This window comes from the organism of the source record quoted next, unplaced genomic scaffold (assembly GCF_019419815.1).
Source record: "Pyrus x bretschneideri cultivar Hongxiangsu unplaced genomic scaffold, Pyrus_bretschneideri_v1 Contig26, whole genome shotgun sequence".
Lineage (NCBI taxonomy): Eukaryota > Viridiplantae > Streptophyta > Magnoliopsida > Rosales > Rosaceae > Pyrus > Pyrus x bretschneideri.
The window spans coordinates 4,235,141-4,258,209 of NW_025999568.1; the positions used below are offsets into that span (position 1 = coordinate 4,235,141).

The 23,069-nt window shown below is 35.9% G+C and overlaps 2 protein-coding genes and 1 long non-coding RNA gene across 4 annotated transcripts; 1 reads left to right on the forward strand and 2 right to left on the reverse strand.

Moving 5' to 3' along the window:
- Positions 1 to 4,203: 4,203 nt before the first annotated feature.
- Positions 4,204 to 6,991, reverse strand: LOC103936373 (profilin). Its single transcript, XM_009346208.3, has 3 exons — positions 6,757 to 6,991; positions 6,262 to 6,399; positions 4,204 to 4,649 (listed from the first exon to the last, which is right to left on the reverse strand). Exons 1-3 carry the CDS (start codon positions 6,877 to 6,879, stop codon positions 4,515 to 4,517), a joined length of 396 nt encoding a protein of 131 aa, XP_009344483.1. The 5' UTR covers positions 6,880 to 6,991; the 3' UTR covers positions 4,204 to 4,514.
- Positions 6,992 to 8,467: 1,476 nt separating this feature from the next.
- Positions 8,468 to 10,630, forward strand: LOC125478741. 2 transcript variants are annotated; one of them, XR_007259489.1, is made up of 3 exons: positions 8,468 to 8,724; positions 8,829 to 8,923; positions 9,351 to 10,630. It is a non-coding gene; the product is annotated as an uncharacterized LOC125478741 (long non-coding RNA). The 2 variants fall into 2 exon arrangements; XR_007259488.1 differs by having other exon boundaries at positions 8,468 to 8,923.
- Positions 10,631 to 18,669: 8,039 nt separating this feature from the next.
- Positions 18,670 to 21,477, reverse strand: LOC103936374 (acid phosphatase 1). Its single transcript, XM_009346210.3, has 3 exons — positions 21,026 to 21,477; positions 19,485 to 19,694; positions 18,670 to 19,076 (listed from the first exon to the last, which is right to left on the reverse strand). The coding sequence occupies exons 1-3, from the start codon at positions 21,460 to 21,462 to the stop codon at positions 18,899 to 18,901; spliced, it is 825 nt and encodes a 274-aa protein (XP_009344485.2). The 5' UTR covers positions 21,463 to 21,477; the 3' UTR covers positions 18,670 to 18,898.
- Between the last annotated feature and the right edge of the window lie 1,592 nt (positions 21,478 to 23,069).

Genomic DNA, 23,069 nt, shown 5'->3' on the forward strand with positions numbered 1-23,069 from the left:
AATCGTGGGTCACCTACGAGTCGGAACCACCTAAAGTGGTCTGTACGACAGGCATGTGCACCTACCTTGAGTCCAAGGTGAGCATAAGGTGCGGGAGGTGAACATCACGTGAAGGACTGTGCCCTGGCCACGGGCGGGAGCACTAACACCGGGGGTGCAGGTTATGAGCTCTCTAACTATCTCAAACCACTACTGAAACATAAACGTGAATAACGCTTACCTGGCACTTACCTGTGCGTCCACTGCACCCAATATGCATATGTATATGTAAGCCTCTACTAATGCATGCCGTTATGCATAAACGATAATAATAAAGTGCATGGCATAACGTAAATAACCCCTTTTCAAACAATTTCTGGGAATATAAATGTATATAGGTATATACGGAAAACAAAAGCCCACTCACTGGTATGTGGAAGGGTCGTAGACCCCCTGCCTCGCGTGTGCACGCTCGTCCTCGGGGTACGTGTCACCTATATGCGAAATAGCTATAAAAACGTTAACTTTAAAGCACATAACCAATTTCTCGTAATAACTTCTCATACATTGCTCAAAATGGACAAATGAATATACCAACGTGCTCTACACAACCTCAGGATCACAACCATATTTTTAGAAAAATTTTCCTCCGCCGCACGCGCCCCCACGCGCAGGCACATGCGGCGCACACTGACGGCGTCAACTAACGCCGTTAGGAATATTCCGTTAACGGCGTCAGGAATATTCCGTCAGAATTGACGGAATATTCCGTCACCTTCTTCATTCAAACTCCGACGACGTCGCCGGCGCCGGAAACTGGGAAAACCTGCAACTAGAGTTTTCTCGCACATTTCTCAACCGTTTTTCATGATTTTAACGCCAAAATGAAGCCCTAAACTAGTAGAACATGTCCCAACAAGTTTCAAGGGCTAAAACTTACGCGATCTTACCTGTGCAAACAATCAAAACCGGCCAACTTCGAGCAGGACGATCCCGACGTCCAAATTCGTCCAACGAAGCACTCCGAGGCTCCTTGGGACCTCACTAAGACACCTGTGAGCTTCAAAAATCCAAAAACATGCTAGATTAAGTTTGCATGAATAGTGCTCAAAACTGCCATTGTCGAATCGACGTGAAAACGTTAGAGTTCCTACCTGAAAATGGTATGGTTGCACTCGCACGAGCTTCACGAGTTCGAAGATGTCCTTAGTTTCTTCGATCTGTGAGGATTTGGTGGGTTGTGGGTTTGTCCGTACGTATTAAGGTGAACGGGAAGGGAGAGAGAGAGAGAGACACGGGACAGAGACAGAGGGAGAGGGAGAGTGTGATAGTGTGTGTGTGTGGTCCAACACAAGCCACACCACACAAAACAACCAAAAACGTGACAAAAACGAACTAGGGGCAATAATGTAATTTCACACGTGCGTTTTAATAATCCCGGGACGGGATGTCACACATTATATTTGGTATATTTATATTTATGTTTAAACTTTGTATCATATATTTCTATTTTTGTTTTTACCATTTTTAATTTGCAACCATTTTTTAACTTGTACCAATTTTCTTTTTAGTTTTAGTTTTTTTTTTTTTGTCGACTTTTTAGTTTTAGTTTGTACCCATATATTAATTTCATTTTGTGCCCATATTTTAAAAATTTTTATTTATACTCATAATTTAATTTATAATGCACCCATTTATCTTTATAAATGTACCACTTTTTATATGTAAAATACACCCTTTTTTTTGTTGTAAATGTACCATTTTTTTTTATGTAAAATATATCCATTTTTTAATGTAAAATCAATTTATTTTTTATTTATAATGTATACATATTCTATAATAAAATGTACCCCTTTTTTTAATTTTTTTGAACACTATGAGTACATTCAGTGGACATTTATTATTTCAAAGTTATACTGTTACCTTTTTTTTTTATCTATTTATTCAATCAAAATTTTTGAGTAATTGTTTTTAATTTATATGCCATATAATATGTGATTTTAAATCCCATAATATGTCAAGTAATTAATATCAAACATATGAGATACATATCAATAGCAATAATGAGGTGTACAAAGTCAAGGGACTTTGATAAAAAAAAAAAAATTGAATACAATTAAGGTTTTAGTCAAAGAATGTTAGTGGCTAGGGACCATATCCAAAGTCTCCCTTAATTTTAAGTTAATATGTAAAATTCATTCATGTTATAACACGTAATAAAATAATTTAATATTGTTATACCCTAAGTATAACCCCCTTCTTGTTTTCTCTGAAAATTATAGTTGGGGTGGCATTGTTTACATTTAGTGGTTATGGTTTAGATTATTTTACAATGGAGGGTGAGAGTAGTGTAATATTGAGAGCTTGAAGAAAATGATTATTGGGGTGTATGGTTATCTCACATTAACATGGGGTGTGTTTAGTGGTGTAGCCAGCATGAGATCATGAGTTGCTGATGATCTCAACAGCTTTAGATCTCTATGTATATTTGTATTTGATCCCTATATTTGATAGTCTTCAACACTACTCGACAATTTCCTACAGCTGCCCTCAACAAGTTTATATTTGTACTAATGATGAGTTCACATTCGTGTGTTGTGTGTGCACGTGAGAAATTAAATCCTTGTAAGATTTCCGTATGAAGACAATGAGTAACATTCTATGATGCCAAAAGCCATTTTTATTTTGATATATAGTATAGAAGAATTATAGATTCGACTTGATGGGCAAACGAACCTTCTCACATCAATTCACAATTAGTACTTCCTTGCAGCCGTGGCCTACCCAACCATTACCTCCCTCCCCCTTTACCCATATTTTGTACCTTCAACGTCCCATCAATATCATATTTTAAGAACTTGGGAGAAGTAGTCAACTTTAGAGGTGATAGTATTCAATTGAGAATTTGATGAATTCTAATGAAATTATGACTCGTATGGAGTCTATGAATTTTAATAGATTCATATAGACTCATGAATTTTATTGGATTCACATAGACATCACGTGGATTTAAAAGGAATTTTATATGAATTTTGTTATGCTTTATAGCATTCACAGAAGATGCCAAAAGTCACAACGAGGATACCAAAAAAAGAAGATTTCTACGGTGATGAAGGGGAGTGGTGTTGGCAAGTACAACATATATGGGGTGATTATGAGATATCAAGATCAAGAAAGGAAATTGAACAAAAAAAAAAAAAAAAAAAAGAACACCCAAAGAAATTGATGCTTAGAATTCAATTAAGTTGAATCGAGATTTCAAGGTTCCCTAAAACAAATAATAAACAAAATTGACCATGAGAAGACAAGAAAATTGTTGATTACTGGTTGTCTTTCTTAAAGAGAAATGAGATAAAGATTTGGCCATATAGAGAAGACAAAAAAATTGAAAAAGAATTTTGTAAATTTCTTGGCGTGTTACCTTTACATGTTTGCTTAGAAGAAGATTTCGTTCATATCCAGGTATGCTCATATTCTGTAGAGGGAGGAATCACGAAGAAATCTTAAGGGTAAAGGCATGATTTGTGAGGGCTTTTGGTATTTATATTTTCCACTCTAGAATCCACCAGAACCCTTCAACTCCTAAATTCCTACAAATTCATTGAATTTTGAATACAACCAGATTCTGAAACATTTTAAAAAATTCGAGATTGAATACCACCAGATTTGGACATGCTTTTTGAAATCAAGATTGAATACCACTAGAGTTTGGCAGATTCATTTAAAATCTTATTTCAATACTCCTATATTTCTAAAATCTTTTAAAATTCATCAAAATCTTAATTGGATAAGCTATACTGATTGTTATTTACGACCAATCCGAATCATAATGAAAGTAGTAGTTTTACCATAAACTAGCTTTAATTTTTTTTTTCTTTTCTCTTATTTGTTATTTGCTACCTTCCCATGGTGGATAAGGTGCGCCCTGTGAGTTCAGGACCAAACTCAACCGTTCATACAACCAATCACTTTAAAACCGTGTTTAGTTACAAACTTACCCTATTAGACTCGGCAATGCATGACATAGATCAAACATATAGATCAACTACCGTATAAATTCATTGCGGCCGTTTGTCGAGCACTTGGAGCACTGGGCCTGCCAAGAGGAGTTCGGCATTGACAAGTTATTCTCCAGCCATGGAAGGCTCGTTTTTGTCCAACTTCCACCCAATAGTTGGTTACGGTTTACAGTGTTGTAATACACTAGATTTTCAGCCATCGATATATTATACAACAACATTTCTTCTTCGGAATTGAACAAATAATTTTTACCACATCGTAATAAGGTGAAATCCAAGGATACTCAGAACTTAGGAGCAAACAATGAGCTGAGCGAATAAATACACACATTCAGAAACACACGAAAAATCGGGGAAATGAACAAATCCTTGAACACCAAAAGGCAATGCATCCGTCTGCGCACGGTTATTTTCAGTAACACCACCAACAGTGCCAGTTCAAACCATATAACCAGCAAGTATATGCAAGTCGAAAAAGACAACTTCAGTGTATGAAAATCATGACGGTGATATGAGTTATAGGCCTTGATCAATCAGGTAGTCTCCCAACCTCTCCACAATCATATTACATTGTCCTGGAGTCAAGGGCTCCTCGTATATACCGAAAACCAGAGCTTGGCCGGTTTTCTTCACAGTTACGCCACCAGAGCCCTGCAGAGGAAATCAAATCCAGCATGTCATTAACACATAGACCAGACACAATTTGCATAGACAGCAAGAAATACATCATAAAGGCACATGAAAAAGGCAATTCGGTTTAAATTAGCTTCGGTGGTTGCAAGTGTACGTAGCTCCTTCCGCAAAGTTATGGACCCCATAATCATGAGGGGCATCCTCTTGTTGGGAAGAGTTTGGTACTAAACTTTACAGCAGATAAATCATATGCAATTAGACAACCATGTGGTTGCGTACTTTAGCTATGTGAGACTATTATCGAGAGGGACTAATTAAAATTTATAACAAAGAACCCAAAAGGAAATCTGAATACACAAAAGAGGAATATTTAAGCGGTCCACCTGTGGGACTCTTGAAGCTCTATTATTATTCTTTTAAGGACATACCATTATCTAAAGCTCTAAAATTAGCAACAGATGAGAAGGCAGAATATTGACTGCAACATGAAGAAACTTCAACAGATGGAATCGGTGGTGAACAATTTTATAAGTCAAAAAGCTGAAACAACCATGAGGACCACTACTTATGACACGGGCGCACGTATACTGCTTTACAGCTTTCATTGCAAACCCTTATGAGCAATTTAGGCTAATAATCCTCTATTCTCAAATAATGACCAGAAAAAACCTTTCTTTCATAAACTATCAAATAAACCGTCCACATCTTCAATTACAAATGGCTATTATTAGAACATAAATTGAGTCTTGCCTGCTAGCAAACTCAAGCTCAGCCACTACTTTTACAGGAGTCTAGATCCAAACTCAAACCAGCCTGAGAATTAGGCTCATTTGGGGAACAATTATAATATAAAAATATCATCGAGTATCTATAACATGATTTTTGATATGTAATTGTATAATCTAAAATACACAAATTGAGACCCATGACGCTAGAGTTTGGGGTTTTTTTTTTTTTTTTTTTTTTTTTTTTTTTTTTTTTTTTTACTCTGCCTAAAAGCTCACATGTGAAGATTAAGAAGCCATGGGATTGAGCAAAACAACAGTAAGCTGTTCATGAGTGAATTAATTCCTTTACAATTCACCGCCAGATCCATCACATGAACATAAAATGACCCCATTTCTTTTTCACTTGTCATTTGAGAAATGCAAGCCTAATCTAAAGAAGCGAATTCTTGAAAATGTAGGGTTTTTCATGTAAATTCTTCTACTTATATCGCGAATAATTTAGTAAATGTTCCATTAGAAACCGAACAATATACTCTCGTCTCATGCACAATTGCTATCTTCTAAGGCCTTGATTGATCAAGGATGTCATATTTTTAAGAAGTTATATTGGATAATATACACACGAGCATTTTCTTAGTCATTTCATTTCTGCCCAAAATTGTTTACTTGTTCATTATCATTATTACTATTAGGAAACAAAGACCTAAAACCTTTTGCAGACATTGTGTTAGTCATGGACTGAAACCCTAATCAAGAAAAACACTTTCGAAAAGGAATTTTCTCGAAAACATTGTTTTCATTCGAAACACACACACCTAACCCGAATTACACCAAAAGAATTCAAAGCAATGACATCAATGACCAATTAGTGCATGATGAAGGAGAAGAGCAAAATAACAAACCTTCTTGCCACGAATCACAGCTCCACCCTCGCCCTGAATAACCATGTACTTTGTCCCACCAAGGTGTAATCCAGTTGGGGCAAGAGACCCTGGCTCATCAAAATCTTTCATTATCGCCGTAATCTCTTCCGGCTTAAACTGCACATAAATAATAAAATAAGCAAACCAATATTAGTCTCCGTCACTCACTAACTACCACAACGGATAACATTTTCTCAGCAACCAAACAGAAAATATCAATCACAATTCACAAACCCTACCGATCATCACTAAGAAAACAAAAAAAAAAAAACAAAAATCGATTCCTATCAGAATCTGAATTGAAATGTTGAAATCAGTATCCATTAGGTTCACAAGTCCCGCATCTGCAATCCAATTACTTCAATTTCCGAGAAAATTGAAGTTTTCCGAGGAAACAAACAGAGCACAGATCAAATAATAAAATGACAATGAAGAGTAATCGGAAAGAGAGAAAGTTGAAGAATGAGAGAGAACCTTGGGGAAGGTGGAGCTCTGGGCCCACACACTACCGTCGTGGCCGAGGATGGCCGCGGCTGTCAGATGGTGGCCGTCGATGTCGCACATCAAGTGATCGTCGACGTACGCCTGCCACGACATTTTCTGATTCAATCGTGATCGTCGAAATTCCTCGAATTAACTTTGATCTTGTAAAATTTTGCGAATTTTCTTCTGCGCTCCTACTCCTGGTTTGAAGGAGGGAGGTATATATAACATAACACACACGGAGTTGGCCTGAAACTTGAAACTTGAAAGAGATGAGGAGGGGGAACTTTGGTGGGGCCCACTAAATCTTGGTATAAACATAACCACGTTGGTGTTGGGTCGGTGATCTCTTTTCAGGCGTTGGATAAGAACGTGATCGGTTGAGTGCCTTAAACGTCCTGCCACTGCATAGAGTGGGGCCGTCCATCAATTTGGTATGGACCAACCCGGCTGAACCGAATCACGCTGACTGGTTTATTATTATTTTTTTAGGAGCTTAATTGTAACAATAGTCATAAATTTTACTTCGAGTTTAATTTTAGTTTCTAGACTCTCAAATTAGTTTTTTTAGCCCTTAAACTTAATAATGTGTTGCATTGCATCATTGGTCTTTTTCTCTAACGCTATCTTTTTCCCATTAAATCTAGAGGTATAATAGGAACTTCAACTTATATCTTCAAAAAAACAATAGAAGACGCTAACAAATGAAAATTTATAAATTATACCTATACTAAACCCCAACACAAAAACATTGTTCATTAAGAGTAAACCAACAAAGCAGTATTCGCCTATTGTGCACGTGTTGGCCATCTTGGAGAGGGAAGGGGGACGAAAAGGCTCTTCGATCTCCAGTCGCTTCCAGAAAGCACGATCACTAGAAATCTCTCTCCTAGAAACCCCTCGTTCTCCATTTGCTATTATCGTTCAACTCTAATTTAGCTACCCTTCGTCAACTCCATCTACTTTAACTTTCCTGCATATCTTTCTCTCTGAAGCTCCAAATTCTTGGCCAAATAGAACATCGAACTCTCTAGTGGTCACTAGCTCCAATTCGAGGTCGAGATGCACTCTGTCAATGACGTCCCCGACGCCAAGATTTTGTAAGGTCTCAATATCGAAGATTTCGTACTCTCTTTGTCAGCGATGACGACCTGACACAAATCCTGTCCCGATTTGAAGAAAATTCTTCAAACGGCTTTGAATTCAGAGTGAGTCCTTTCACCCTCTCTAGAATTTTATTTGCAATTCTCTATTTCTCTCTTTCTTCCGTTCAATCTATATGGTCTAGAATGCTGAAGTAGCTAATTCTACTACATACATGTTAGCATTTAACCAACCAAAAATATCATAATAAAATAATTTAGTTTGCCAATTAGGAGCTCTTTGTTCTCCAAAATATGCCTATTATCTTCCTTCAAAATCATATTTCAATCAGTTTTATCTGATGATTAGTTAGTTATAGTTTATGCACTTTTAACTGTAGAGGATATCTATAACACAATACACTAATGATATTGATCTTTTTTTCCAATGAAAGATAAAAGTCATGATTGGTGTGAATATCGGTGAGAGTGATTGGAGTTCCTCACCGTGTGAACGATCCCAGTGGCGCAGGTTTTCAATTTTGGTGATTTCTAGGGTTTTGCGATGCGTAATGTTTAGGGATGTGGTTTGGGTTTGTGGGTAAGTAATTTTTAGCTTTAACTTATTTCTTCTTTTTTTTTCTCATATTTGTTTGACGGCATGATTTTTGGGTCCTTTACTGAATAGTTTTTTTAAGAAATGTTGGATTTTTTAGTTCTTTTGAATTTGTATTTTATTTTATTTTCGAGCCTTGAATTTTGTAAGGACTGTTTCATTTTTAGAAAGGTAGTTTGATCCCATTGATGAATTTTTTCATAGCAGCTTCAAACCAACCTTTCTCCTCTTAGTCGATCATCTGCTTTGTTTCTTCTACAGGTATATCTATGTATACAGTTATGTAGATACATATAATTGATTTCTGCTATAATTTTACTTCTCTAGAATGAAAATTTGATTTTTTTTTATTTGGGTTTCTGAAGTTCTAAGGATTAGTTCGTCATGGCCAAAGTTGATACTTCTGATTCCGAAGTTGCCTCCTTTTTATCTCACAAAGTTGTGCTGCAATTCTCACAAGGTATATTTAGAAAAGAAAAAAAAAACAATTATTGATTTCTACCAGTAATTTTAATTATTTTTTTCTTGATTTCTTATGAAATTTGGATTTTTGTGTTTTGTAATTGACTAAAATTCTTGAATTTTATCAGTAAATTTGTGTTTCTTTCTTGATTTTTATGAAATTTTCAATTTTGACTAATGGGGTTTTGTTAAAATTTTGTATTTCTCTATGAGTGATGCAAAGTGGTTGTGCGTCATGTTGTAGTAACCTCGAGTGCGTAATTGACTTGATCTTTCATTGTTCAGATATGTTATCTTTGATGTTTGAATTTTTAGGGTTCAATATTTAAGAGCCATTTATGAAATTTTTAGTTCCTGGACTGAATTAATATTCAATATTTTTCACTTCCATGCTGATTGTTGAATCTTTGATGTTCTAATTCCAGGTGAACATTTAACAAATTTGTCATGGACAAGTCAACAAAATAATTTTGTTGAATGCCTTGCATATATGGACTTTTGAATTGCTTGATATGTTGCTAGTATGGAATGCCTATAGTGAAGAGTAGCATTATACTAGGACTACAATCAATTCAGTTGGACTGCTTTCCAATTAGCCTACTTGAGCATTTTCATTTCTTACTCTAAAAGAGCTCTTAAGGTAATCTACATGCATCTCTTCTTATTAAGGTACCTTTTACAACTCTGCATTATTGACTATTTGTTGTTCTTTAAAATGTTTATTGCAGATAAGGATGTTGACATTGTTAATTAATTGCAGTTTTTGTTCTATTGGTGTCCATTGTCATTGTCAGCCTAAGTTTTTGGACTACCATGGGAGGTAATTATTCGTTGGATACTTGAGTACTGCTTCACTAATTTTCATGTATGTTTGCCATTGATTGTCATCATAACTTCGTGTCGAATGATCCTCATTTAGATTGTTCTTAGATGGTTGAATTTGTTCTCACTCATGCCATTTTTTTTTTTTTTTAGAATTTGGTTATCAAAACAAAAAGCATTGAGTTCATGCCATTTAATCTTTTCTTTGGAACTTTCTTAGTGAGTTTCTCATTCACTGCACATGGAGTGTTCAAGGTGAACCTTTTTCTCTATGTAAGTACTATATTTCCTTCAATCCAAAATTTCAGCAGTTATATAATCTCGCTCATCATAGCATCTATTCGTCATTCTCATTTCTTGGTCCAAATTGCATCTTAAAACATGGTTGAATGTCCTTCACATCAAGCACCAGTCAACCATATCACACTTGCATTGCATAATCATTAAGTTCGTTTCTTCAATATTTTGGATGCAAATGCCAAATGGTATTGAGGAGCAATTTTACCCTTTGTACAGTTGGTTTTATTCTTCTAAAGAAGACGCGAAAGAAGAACCATTGATAGCTGCACATATGTGTTGCAGAGATTTGATTCAAATTGGTGGATTTGGTTAAGAAACTAAGAAACCCTAACATCACTTTCGGTTTTAAGAGCTGAAATGGACATGCATGTGTTCATCTTTGTGAGATATAAGGGATTGAGGAATTTTGAGAGTGGTGGCTAGCTAATGAAATAGAGAAGGGATAATTCATTTTGTTTTGGGATCCAAAGTTTAATGCGAAGTTGAATTCTCATGATTTTTTTGTTGTTCTAATATCTTTTGTTCATGTATTTGAAGGTATTATTTTTATTCCTGCCAATTTATCTGAACCCCAATTCAATTTGCTGGAATTCATCAGAGAGTATTGGGTCTAATCATTTCCCTTTAATTTTTCAAGTTGTTTTTTTATTTCTATAGGGGAGTTGCAGGTGTCCATGTCATATTTGTAAGGAAAAAAAATCATTTTTCTAGATATATTGAAACATGTAAGAACCATTTTCTGGATATATTGAAACACGTAAGAAATTGTTTTCTACTAAGATATTAGGGTTTAATTTCTTTACGTATGTAAGAAATTATGTTACATGTTTAGTGACACACCCCGACCAAAGTTGAGACGTGTTGGCCGTCATGTAAGGGTGATATAGCCAAGTGTGCAAGAGAAGTGCATACGATAATAAGAAAATGCGAATAAATAAAAACCAACTAAAACTTAGCTATACTAAAGATAATACTAAGTGTGAGGAAGTAACCCAGTCAAGCTACAAACATTTTAGAGTATAGGTATCACAAGTGCAGTCAAACTGAACAAGTACTAATTATACAAACCAGGGAGAAAATCCCCACAGTTATTTATGGAAATGTTAGAACCGCCGGGAAGTCCTCATGAGCCACCAAAGATGATCAACTACCTAGAACCTGGAGGGGTGCAAAACAGAAGGATGAGTGGGCAAAAACAAAGCGTTTGAAACGCATTTATCTTTTCTGAACATAGTAACCCATCACTGTAAAACCCGTATAGTTTCCAGAGAATAATACTGAATATATATATATATATAACAATGCACAAGGGCAGTGAAACCCAAAATACGCCATGTCATAACATTTCAGCTCTAAATCATGTAAGCCATGTGTAGAATCAATATAAAATAACATGCCAGCTAGAGTCACCTAATGTGACCTGCATAACTGGAACTATAGCTCATTAGCCAAGGCTAGCACATGAGTTGGAGATTACCTATGTGACCTGTACAACAGGCTGGGTATAAATATGTACGCTTAAGTGCTACGATCACGTGAAGGCTGTGCGATAAATTGCGGGTCATCTACAAGTCGGAACCACTTATTGTGGTATGTACGACATGTTGGCACCAAACTTGAATCCAAGGTGAGCATGCGGTGTGGGAGGTGAACGATCATGTGAAGGTTGGCCCTAGCCCAAGAGGGAGCATATACCCGGGTACAGCCCTGATGAGCTCTAAATAAATATATGCATACCAATGTAATACAATCCATTCAATCACATCATACTCACCTGAAGCTTACATGAGTCTATGTAGCATCACACAATTTAATTCGCAGGTATAACAATGCAATACTCAAAATGCAACTCATTTACGACATGGCATTCAAGGCATACATCATTTAAGAAAAACGTTCTGGAAACCATAACATATATATATAAAGCAAATGCCCACTCACTGATAGGTAGCAGGATCATAGCCCCCTAGCTTTGCTTGTCCACGCTCGTCTTCAAGGTACGTCTCACCTATATGCAAAATAACTAATTAACTTTAATTCGATAGCACATGAACAAAACCTAGGATTCATTCCTCATACGTTACTCAAATGGGGTGTTTGAATATACCAACATGATCTACTCGACAACACGAACACCCCCATATTTTTAGAAATTTTTTTGAAGTCACAAGCACCTCACGCCCCGACCAAGGCACGGCCACACGCAAGCACATACCTGGCACACTGAAGGAATCCCTAATAGCGTTAAGGAATATTTGTTAAAATAGCAGAATATTCCGTTAAAGACTAACGGTGTTACTTGACGCCGTTAGAATATTCCGTTACAGTTAACGGAATATTCTCATTCTTCTCTTGTGGACTTCACCGGAACCACCATGCATCACTGTCTGTACTTGCCGGTTTTTGGAAAAAATTTAAAACTTAATATCTATTTCAATTCTCAACCAAAATCTATGAAATTTATATGGATTTGAAGGTCTTGAAGAGTAGAACACGATCGTACCTATTAAGAGTCCAAAACCCAACGAAAAAAGGTCGGAAAAACCGACCACAACTGGAATCCTTTGAACTTGCGTGTCCCGACATCCAACTACTCCAAAACTAGCCTAAGGTCCCTATAGAGTCGATTAGGAACCTCCTTGAGCCTTAAAATCTTGGGAAAAGGTCACGATCACGTCGGAGCAAAAAGACACCTCGACGGAGGTTATGGCTCCTCGAGTTAAAACATGTCAACTCATCTAACGAATGGTATCATGAGATTCTAAAGCTCGAGATAAGTGTGAAAGTGGAAATCTCAAGTTCGATCCGTGAAGTTTTGGTATAGTTTGAGTGTGGGTGTGCTCTTGGGTGTACAGACAAATAAGAATGATCGAGAAGAGGTGAGAGGGTAAGGGTATACGTACATGTGTGTGTGTGTGTGTACGGGATTGGCCCGAAGAAAATGATAATAAGCTCTGATTGGGTTGCCATGAGAAAGAAGGAGAGAGTTAGGTTTCAGTTGGCCCAAAAGAAAAATAAAACAAACCCAAAGTCTGATTGGGCCCCATAAAGTAGGAGTTAAGGTGATTAGTGGACAAAGTATAGTCAACCCTAAAATATAATCCTACCCATTATTCAGCCCTAACTCGCGTCAACGCGCTCGTGATGTCAAGTACGATTTAATTACGTTAGCGAGAAAATTGATTTAAAACTGTATATGTACATCCACGTCACTAAGCCAACGAGGGCAATATTGTCACTTTACACCTTAAGGGAGGAAATATATATAATACTTTGGGACGAGTCGTCACATTTAGTTTCTTTTAGTTTTACTATACAGATAGATGTGTATGTATTAGTATTCAATTTATCCCCATTCTCTTATGGTGTTTACTAAACTATTGTTGCACAATCTCTGATGGTTCCATTGTTGGGCCAAAATTTGAGATTAAATTTAATTACAAAATAAAAAACTAGATCACTACACAAACTATTATGTTGTTTGCATATTTAGTTGTTTTGGAACTTAGTTGATTTGGGTTTATGTAGTTTTTTTTTATCTTGGAGCCACTGGCTTGCAGTTTTTCGAGTGTTAACAAGTGAATATCTATTTCAATTTCTAATTTTCTGCCTCAAATGTTATAAATTTGAATTAGCCTAATAATCTTAACATACATTTGAAACTTCTCTGTGTGCAAAAAGAAGACATGTTTTGCAACCAGCACAATCCAACAAAACTTTTGCCACTCTTAAAATCATTATCTAAACTCTCAGCTCAAGTAACTATTCACTTTACATATGCTTTTCATTTCTTGATACATAAAACAATTTACATAATTTTTAACCATCACATGACTTGGCATTTACAGCTATATGATTTCTAATTGTTTGCATAAATTTCTTTTCATCCCCCGTAAGACGATCTCATGGCATAGTTTAGCAAATATTCACTATATCATGACAAGTTGCTTCTTTGCACACAGTTATTAATTAAAATTTATATACTGCAATGTTAAAAATATAATTATCCATCTAATTTATAATCCCGCAACAACGCACGGATATCACTATCTAGTTAATATCTAAAACTTCAAACAAATGAAATTTGAACTATAAAAATACAAAATGAAAATGGTTGGACTTTAACATGTAAATATTAGGCAATGCAATTTCAAAGGAGATCGAACTATGGTTGAACTTAAATAACTAACAAATCATATTAAGCTACGGAGAAAATGGTTATGTATTCAATTTTCTTACACAAAAAAATAAAATCTAATAAATTCTGGTTTATTAGATTTTTTTTTTCATTTTTAGTGATGTGGGATAAAGTTCCTAATATACTCCTAAATTTAAATAAAAAAAGAGAAAAAAGATGGCGTTAATGAAAATGACCAATAGTACAACACATTGTAGAGTTTGAAAACTAAAAAAACTAATATGAGAGTTTAGAGACCAAAATTAAACTAGAAGTAACATTCAGAAGCCATTGGTACAATTAAGTGTTTCTTAAGAATAATCAAATGGTTGAAAATCGAATGGAATCGTATAATAAATTTTTGAGTTTTTATTTTAGATGTATCCTCTTACTGGTTAACAACCAAATAAAAATGTTGAAGAAGTGTGTAGTCTTTTTATTGGTTGATAACCAGATAAGAATGTTGAATTTAATGTTAGTGAAATTTTGAAGATTGACGACATGTTGGATTTTGGCTAACAATATTGTAAAAAAAGGCAAAAGAAAAATTAATGGATTTACGCCCACACCATTCGAATCAAACGGCTGAACCTTAATTTGATTTCTAAATGGATTTTTGTTAAATACGGACGGAACCAAACTAGTATAATGTCATTGGTTTGATCGCAATTTTTGTGTGAAACCAATCCAACCGGAACAATGCCCGGCCTATATTCATGGTCATGTGAGACCCACGTGATTTAACTTGTCAAGACTTTATGTAATTTTCAAAAAGAGATCGAGTCATTTACAATTTTCAAATCTTTAACAATTGAAATCACTGTTTTATGGTAATTACACAAAACTATTTTAATTATAGGTCGAACCACAATCTTATATCTCATGTTTTAAAATTACAGCCACTTAGTATTATGGTCTAGTGATATTTCTCTTCACTTGCAAATGAGAGGTCTTAGATTTGATTCTCGTCGAAGATGAATTTGAATCACATTATTGCTAGCACATTGCAACAATATCGTTTATTCAAAAAAAAAAAAATTCAAATATCATACCTCATCTTACGAATTTGTTGTAATGTCAGATCTCCTTTATTTTTTTCTATTAATTTCTTTGTTAAATTGGGTTGAGGTGGGGCCCACTCCCTTGGCCAATTGGATTAAAAAGTTAATTAATATTAAAAAAAAAATTAAATCATTAAAATATTTTCTAAAAAACTGTGGGACCCACTCTCACCTTTCTTCCCCCAGTCCACCCGTCTCCCCCAACTTTCCTTCCTTCACAAACAAAACCAGAGCCCCTCCCCAACTGCCGCCTTCACCCGCCAATCACCACCCTCTCTCCCTGGACCACCCAGCTCGAATGGAGTCTCAATGCACCACCCAAAACGAACTCCTCTCTTACCTCCAATCCCAAATAGTCCCCGCCTCCTCTTCTGGACCCAAAACCCGACCCCAGAAACCCGATTGAACCCGATGTCCCTTCGACCCTAGCTCCAGCACAGCCACCTCTGTCGATTTCAAGATCTCCAAAGCCCTACAACAACGATCAATCCCTAGTGTCGTTGCCAAAGATGTAGCTCTGAATTCGAATCTAAACCCGAATCCGACAAACAAGTTTGTTTCTCGTTGATTTTACTGAAAATTTTTATTCAACCAATTCAATATATATATATATATATATATATATATATATATATAATTTAATAAATTAAGTGTTGTTGGCGTTGGTAGTCTAGGAAGATTAGGAAGATTGTTGCCGTTGCCCAAGATGTCCCCAGTGTCGTTGCCCAAGACAATGTTGGCCTGATTATATGAGCAAAGATTGACGAACACGCCACCAAATGTTCGAAACAGAAGGGAAAGAAAAAGATAGATGCACGGGGATTTGCTGGTGGCGGTGGCAGAGGTGTCAAAAGGGCGTAGCAACAGAGTACACCCAGTTTGTGAAATTTCGGGATTTGATTTGTTTGACTAAATTACAAAATTGGGGAATGAAATGGTAAAATAATAAGTAGTGAATAATTTGGGTTGAAGAGCAGCAAAGAGAGAGGGTGGTGATTGGCGGGTGAGGGCGGCGGTGGGGGAGTGGGTTTTGGTTTTGGTGGTGAAGGAAGGAGGGTTGGGCGAAGATCGGTGGACTAGGGAAGAAGGACGAGGTTGATGAGTTTGTGGGGTGGGTTACATTTTTTTATAAAAATATTTAAATGATTTTATTTTAAACTTTTTAATTCAATTGGGCCAAGAAGTGGGCTCCATCTCAAGCCACGTCAGCATTGAACAGAAAAATTAACAGAAAAACTAACGGAGGTCTAACATTGCAACAAATTCGTAAGATGAGGTATGACATTGTAATTTTTAAAACATGAGGTATGAAATTGTGGTTCGACTTATAGTTAAGGTAGTTTTGTGTAATTTATCCCTCTTTTATTTACCATATAGGCCTTTGTTATTTGCATACATGGTAGGTGTACAATCCACTTTTAGAAAAAATATCAAACCACACTTGTATCCTTGTTTTTGTTTTCTTGCTCAATTTTTATATTTATTTTTGTTGGTCAAAGGCAACATTCATTGCTTACTAACACATATACAAAACGAATGCCCAATCACAAAGGAAGTACAAAGCAAAATATGGACCTCCAAAACATTACAAGGAAAACTTCCAATCCATCACCAGGATCCCCAAAGCTCTACACACCCTCCTATAGATCTTCGACAAAACACAGTGCATGTGGGTCAAAAGGTGATGGATCCAATGGAATTAGGGGAAAGGATGTAGGATAGAGGAAACAAGGGGATGGGAAAGCCATAATGGAAGGGAAGAAAATGAATTGTTTGGAGACATGTAATTGAACAAATAGTGCGGAGAATAGTAGAAGGAAAGTCGGAATTGGGGGCTTTCCGATCTATGACGAAGGAATTGAGGTTTGGAGTCGGAGAAAATTTGGTAGAAGAATAGGAGGAAAATTAGGCTGATAAACACACTAAGAAAGGAAATCGAAAGGAAACTGGGGTTGCCACCAACCTTTGCCAAAGCAAGGGCTGGCAGCTGACTGATTTTTCGAATCTGTAAACTCACATAGGCGGTGAGAATAGCTCTCAATTGGAGAGAGACTCTCAATAGAAGAGAAGGTTGAATATGTTTGCTTGCTCAATTTAGGTCCAACAAGAAGCTCAAGTCTTAAACTGTGTTTAACCTTAGAGCACTTCCACCGGAAGCAAAAGAGGCCGGCACCTAGTGGAAAAAACAAGCTAAGACTCAGCCAATCCACTCCAGCCCATGGAATAGACTGGTACCCAGCCCAAGCTAGTCCACAGGCCGACCTAAAATTGACAGAGGAAGGAGACGGCTCATCTGACGCCTTACTAATGTCATGGCTACAGTCTCTCTCATCTGGAACCACATCCGACTCCTGGAACCTCATCCTGATCCCTGGAACCCCATCAACCCCTTTCCCCTGATAAATCCATATATTCAACACCATGTCCCCCTTCCAAATCGTGATCTTCCTGCAACTCAGATCGTCGTCGATCAATAGATTAACTCGGATCTTCCTGCAACTGGAATTTTTTTTCCGTTTTGTATATTTTCGATGAATTTTTGAATATGTAGGTGTTGATTTTTGGGGGTTTACGGTGTGCGCAGGTCTAGGATGGTGGGTGTCCATGTTCAGAATAGGGTAGATTCGACGGCATGGTGTACAGAAAAGAGAAAAAAAGGAAGAACAAGAAGAAGAAGAAGATGGTGTACAGAGATAAGAAAAAAAGTGGGAAAAGTGGGAAGAATAAGAAGAAGAAGACGGGAGTAGGGGAGTCAGAGAAAAGAAGTCAGAAATTAAAAAACCAAATTATTATTTTATAATAAAAATTAATAATATTTTAATAAAATTGACTAGGCTATTTTTTGTTAGGGGTGGAGATGCTTTAGCCTATTACTAGGGTCTATTACTGTTTACTTGAGTGGATAAAAGAGCTGGGTGCTAGTGCAAAGTCTTTAGGGGTGGAATTGCTCTTAAATCAGAGCGGGTCTTACTTTAGGAGTGCGACTTGTGTCAAACCAAAATTGAGTTGCATTGTGGTATGATTGGGTTTATATTCTAGAAATGGGCTCTGCACATTAATAATTTATTCGTGTCAACGATGAGATGCATCGGTCACTTATAATGTTAACATTTTAATACTTTAGGCACTAATGTATAAAAATTGAAAGATTGTATTTACTTCATAGGTATATTTTGTAATTAACTTTTCTTTGTACTAAGGATAGTAAAGGTTAATTGCAACTGTTTAATTAATTGGTGATTTGTCTTTTTTTTTTTTTTTTTTTTTTTTTTGTCTCTTTTACATCCTTCAATGTAGGCTAATTTTTTAGTTTTAGCATGATTTGCTTTCCAGTTGTTCATTTTAAAGTTCCATTTGAGATTACTTCTAGAAAATTAAGTGCGCTTCATGACAATTAAATGCGTTTCTAACAATATAATCAATCTCACTTACATCAAGTAAACCAAAAGCGCTTACATTTTCTCTTCAAAGGAAAAAAAAAAAAGTGCTTACATTTGGTCAAATTTCACTTATAGTACCATTTATCCAGCACATTGACATTTTTCCCCTTTATTTTCTCAATTTAAACCTCAATCAGTTATTCAACACTTGCAGAAAAGCAAAAAACCAGTGATCAACTGATGTAGTAGAGTGGATCAGGCAACTTGAAGGTCCGGTTGCCGACACTTGTCCCCAATATATCGCTCCATTGATCGCCTATGTTCCCAATTATTCTGAATCCACTCTTCTCAAGCTTCTCCCTCTCTGCCGATTTATACACGTACGATGTCTTCCCAGAATAAGCTGATCCCCTGCAACCAAAAATGTTACTTCAATTTAGACAGCAATAAAAACACTACAATAAAATGTAGTTTTGCTATTAACCATTTGTCAATAGATAGGTAGGGTTATGATGGAGGAATTAGAATATGAGGTAGGGAATCCTCGAATCCGGATAAGGAGGGTCAGAAGAGCGCTTGATTTCTAACACTAGCCCTTCTCGAAACTGCAATAAAGCAACAAAAATGTATGTTTGCTAGGGACCATTTGGAGGACGACAAATACATTTAGGTTGATTTTTTCCAAGAAAAGTTAAAAAATAGGCAAGATATACTGATATAGGGTTAAAGTAGGTCAAGATGTATAAACGCGGAAATAGAAAAAATTAGGGTTGAACCACTATTCTCAAGTATTAAGTTGAGTCGTTGGTAGATGCTTACTTTAAGACAAGCTTCTCCCAAGTGCGATATCCGACATTTTTGAGATTGGTGGTTGTGACACTTCTCTGATCTTCTCCTCTACCTGTTATGAACACGACCTTGACTCCAAGTTTCAACAATTTCTTGTACAGCTGAAGACTCTCGGGCAAAGCTGGGGCTGTGCCTTCCAACACCCATTCATCGAATGAAGTGGAATTGTATACCTCCGTCCTGAAAATATTAATTCCCAAAAATGCTGTTTAAACTATGAGTGCTTATTAAACCCTACCAAACAACAACAAACTTCTTCATTAATTAATTCTTAATGCGATTTGCCAATAATCTACATTATCTAAAAAGATTGTATTTCTAAGATTTCTCAATTATTGTTTTGCTTTTTAGCAAAATTTCCATTTGGATGATCAACTTCTTTGATTTATTGCTACTTTAATTTTCTATTATGCGTTGGGTCATGTGCATCCTCATGCTTTATATTTAATAAAATCTTTTAAATATATTTGTTAGTTAGAAGAGATTTTTCAGTGTGACCAGCACACGAGGTGGTACATCACGTATTACTATACAAATGGTGGAATATGTGTGTTAAAAAGTTAATAACTTAAAAAATAAAATTTTCCACTACTTATATAAAAACACATGGTGTACCACTCGTGTTCCTGTCACAATAAAAAAAAATTCGTTAGTTAGACTAACTAAGAGCTTAGGTACCACATTATTGGTCACATTATTAACATATAAGTGAGTTTTATACAGTATTTTTTAATAAAGTTCTAGCGTTAGTGAGTTAAGCAGTTAATTGTTATGAGAAATGAGAAAATGAGTGGTAGTCAAATCCGTACTAAGATATATAAGTATGATTGTTTTCCGCTGAGTTTCATACACTATTATTCTTTTATTAATCAAACGATTTGCGTTATATAAACTTCATTATTCGTTTATCTGTCAAACAAGCATTTTGCAATCCTGGGGTACCCCTTATAGAAAATAAAAATGCAAAACCCGTGAAGGGTCCTTATTATTGTTTATTTCAACATTAATAAAATAGTGAAAAATGTCATGAAGGCGATAAATATAATATATCATTGGTTACTACAAGTTTTTGTTGAAATTTTGTATTATAATTTAATATTTGACAATTTGAATGTATGCAGTATAAAAATGATAAACGAACCAAAAAATAGAAATAAAGAACTCCATAATTAATTTACAATGTTAAGCAGCGTACACTCGTGGGTTTTCGTATATTAATCCCCGATCTAAAAATAAAAAAAGTAGAATTCTCTCTTTTTTGTTTTTTCCTTCTCTTTCATTCCCTCATATTTGAACGGTGCGAATAATCCAAATGAATATGTTAAGGACAAAGAAGTCAAGCCGGCCAATGAGTCCGACCAATTTATCCACAAATATTACAATTATTGAACATAATTAACATTTTCTTAAGAAAAATTTTGATGAATTATTATATAACGTTAAAGAAATTGCTTGCGTGAAAGAAAATTAATATCACGATTTTGGTAATATTTACTCAATTAGCAACTTACCCGAATCCATGACGAGCATAATACGGTAGATTAGAGAGTGTAGTCTCATCTATATCAAAGACCCAAACGTTCTTGCCATCCTTTGTAAGATTGAGGCTCTTAGCATAGAGCCAAGCCACATCAGTGACCGCTTTTGAGTCCTTCCTGTACTGGTGCCCAAGCATGTAGTGCCCAACGTAGCTTTCACATTGTGCCGGAACAGTCTTCCAGTTGATAATGTTCCTAACTTCCACCCCCAAACGCCAACTCAGGCAAGACACACCGGGAACGCTGCTGCCACCCGCCCCAGATTTCGGCCTGAGGAGATGGATATGGTGGTTTCTAAGTGGCTCATAAGCTTGAGTTGTTGAGAAAAATATGGCAAGAAAGAAGAGTAATACTCCTGGCAATCTTTCCATGGTACGTGCGGGTTTTAGTGAGTGGAGACTTCGTTGCATTAGATTGATAAGTTTCCTTCTTTAAATAGGGTTTAATCAAGACATTGACCTTTGGTTTTGGGATAATTACGTGGGTGCCCCTTAGTTATGCTGGTGTACAATACAGAGTCTTCTATGACTCCACTTGTACTTGTTCTCTTATCCTATCTTATCCAACCTTATCTTATCTTATCTCCAGCTGCAAGGAGGAATCCTAATCACAATTCAACACTCTCTACCTGATTCTTAGAGTCCTAAAATAATTCAAAACACCATAACATTTTCCTTCTTAGATTCAGCCATTCCCTCCCTATATATATATATATATAATTCCTGCATTTTTTAGAGTGTGCCATGCCCTACCATTCATCCATTGAAGTTGCTGGAATTTTCAAAGTTCTTTCTATCTTTGTTTTAAGTTTCAATATTTATTTTAGATTGTTTTCCAGTTATGATGAACATGTGTAGCTAAGTTTATTTTTAGCTAGAGGTGAATTTGAAGCCATGATCATATGTTTTATATAAATTCATTACATCCAGTTATTGTTTCGTAAGACATGAATGCGATTTACTTATATGCTTTATAGAGAACCTATTCTTGTATGTTTATTAAGGATGCATACTTAGTTTGCATGCAAGGATTTGATGCTAGAATATAAGGGAATTTCACCTAATCGTTATGAACTTATATTTGTAAGTAGTAAAAGTCACTAGTCATGATTGAGTTAAGTAAATTCTTGGTAGGAGTATCATGCTTTCAATAGTTACGAATGCTTTGCTTTGTCAATGCTTATGATTTTCACATAACTTAATGATCTTTGAGATGTATCTCTATCATGCTTTTTATAGTTAGGGAACTTGAGAAGAATAATTTGGTTGCGTCGCTGAGTCTAATTCAATGAACTTAGGCAAATCTGAGAATTAATTAGTTTTGTTCACAGTTAATTTGGAGCATTGTCATTCATGGTTTACAGGAAGAATAACTGGAAATCGATATGTATGCATATGTTTCATGTGTGGAGAATAATCCTTTAGCTATCATTTCATCCATATTTCATTCACAACTTAATTTACTTGCTGCCATTTACTTTTGTTCTAATTAAATTCGTCCAAAATCTCCCCAGTCATTGTTTTGTTGTTACTTTAACTTAGTTTTCAGTTTTATAAGTTTAATTTTTGTTGATTAGCATCCCTTCTAATCACCGGAATAGAACAATCCCTACTTACTTGTACTACGATTGCATAATTTATAGGGTTTAATTTGTGTGTTAGTTTTTACCACATCAGAGTTGGCAAGTGCAACCGCCAAATGAGCTACTCAATTGGAGGACCTTGCCATCCAAGTCTAAGTTACTAATGAAAAATGAGAAGCCAATCGTCGAATCTCAGCGATAATGGGGTAAAATCTCCATATTTTGGTGTGAGAAGGACAATTAAAGGCTTCTATGACCACCATAGAATCATTCTCAATCATAACATGCTGGAAGTTTTTTTGTTGAAGCTAGTTTCATCCCTGTTAATACTTCTTCAGCTTCAAACTCTTCAACCGAAGCTCTCTTCAAGAAATTGGACTCACCGCAAATGAGTTCACTGCTAGAATTTCGAATAACAACTCCACTCCAGCTTCC

Bases quoted from the DNA above. Each gene is read 5' to 3' on its own strand.
- LOC103936373 (XM_009346208.3), bottom strand. From the start codon at position 6,879: ATGTCGTGGCAGGCGTACGTCGACGATCACTTGATGTGCGACATCGAC. The intron at 6,400-6,756 runs GTTCTCTCTCAT...ATTTATGTGCAG, and splicing joins AGAGCTCCACCTTCCCCAAG to TTTAAGCCGGAAGAGATTAC. The intron at 4,650-6,261 runs GTTTGTTATTTT...TTTCCTCTGCAG, and splicing joins CTGTGATTCGTGGCAAGAAG to GGCTCTGGTGGCGTAACTGT.
- LOC103936374 (XM_009346210.3), bottom strand. From the start codon at position 21,462: ATGCAACGAAGTCTCCACTCACTAAAACCCGCACGTACCATGGAAAGA. The intron at 19,695-21,025 runs GTAAGTTGCTAA...TAATATTTTCAG, and splicing joins TATGCTCGTCATGGATTCGG to GACGGAGGTATACAATTCCA. The intron at 19,077-19,484 runs GTAAGCATCTAC...TTTTGGTTGCAG, and splicing joins TGGGAGAAGCTTGTCTTAAA to GGGATCAGCTTATTCTGGGA.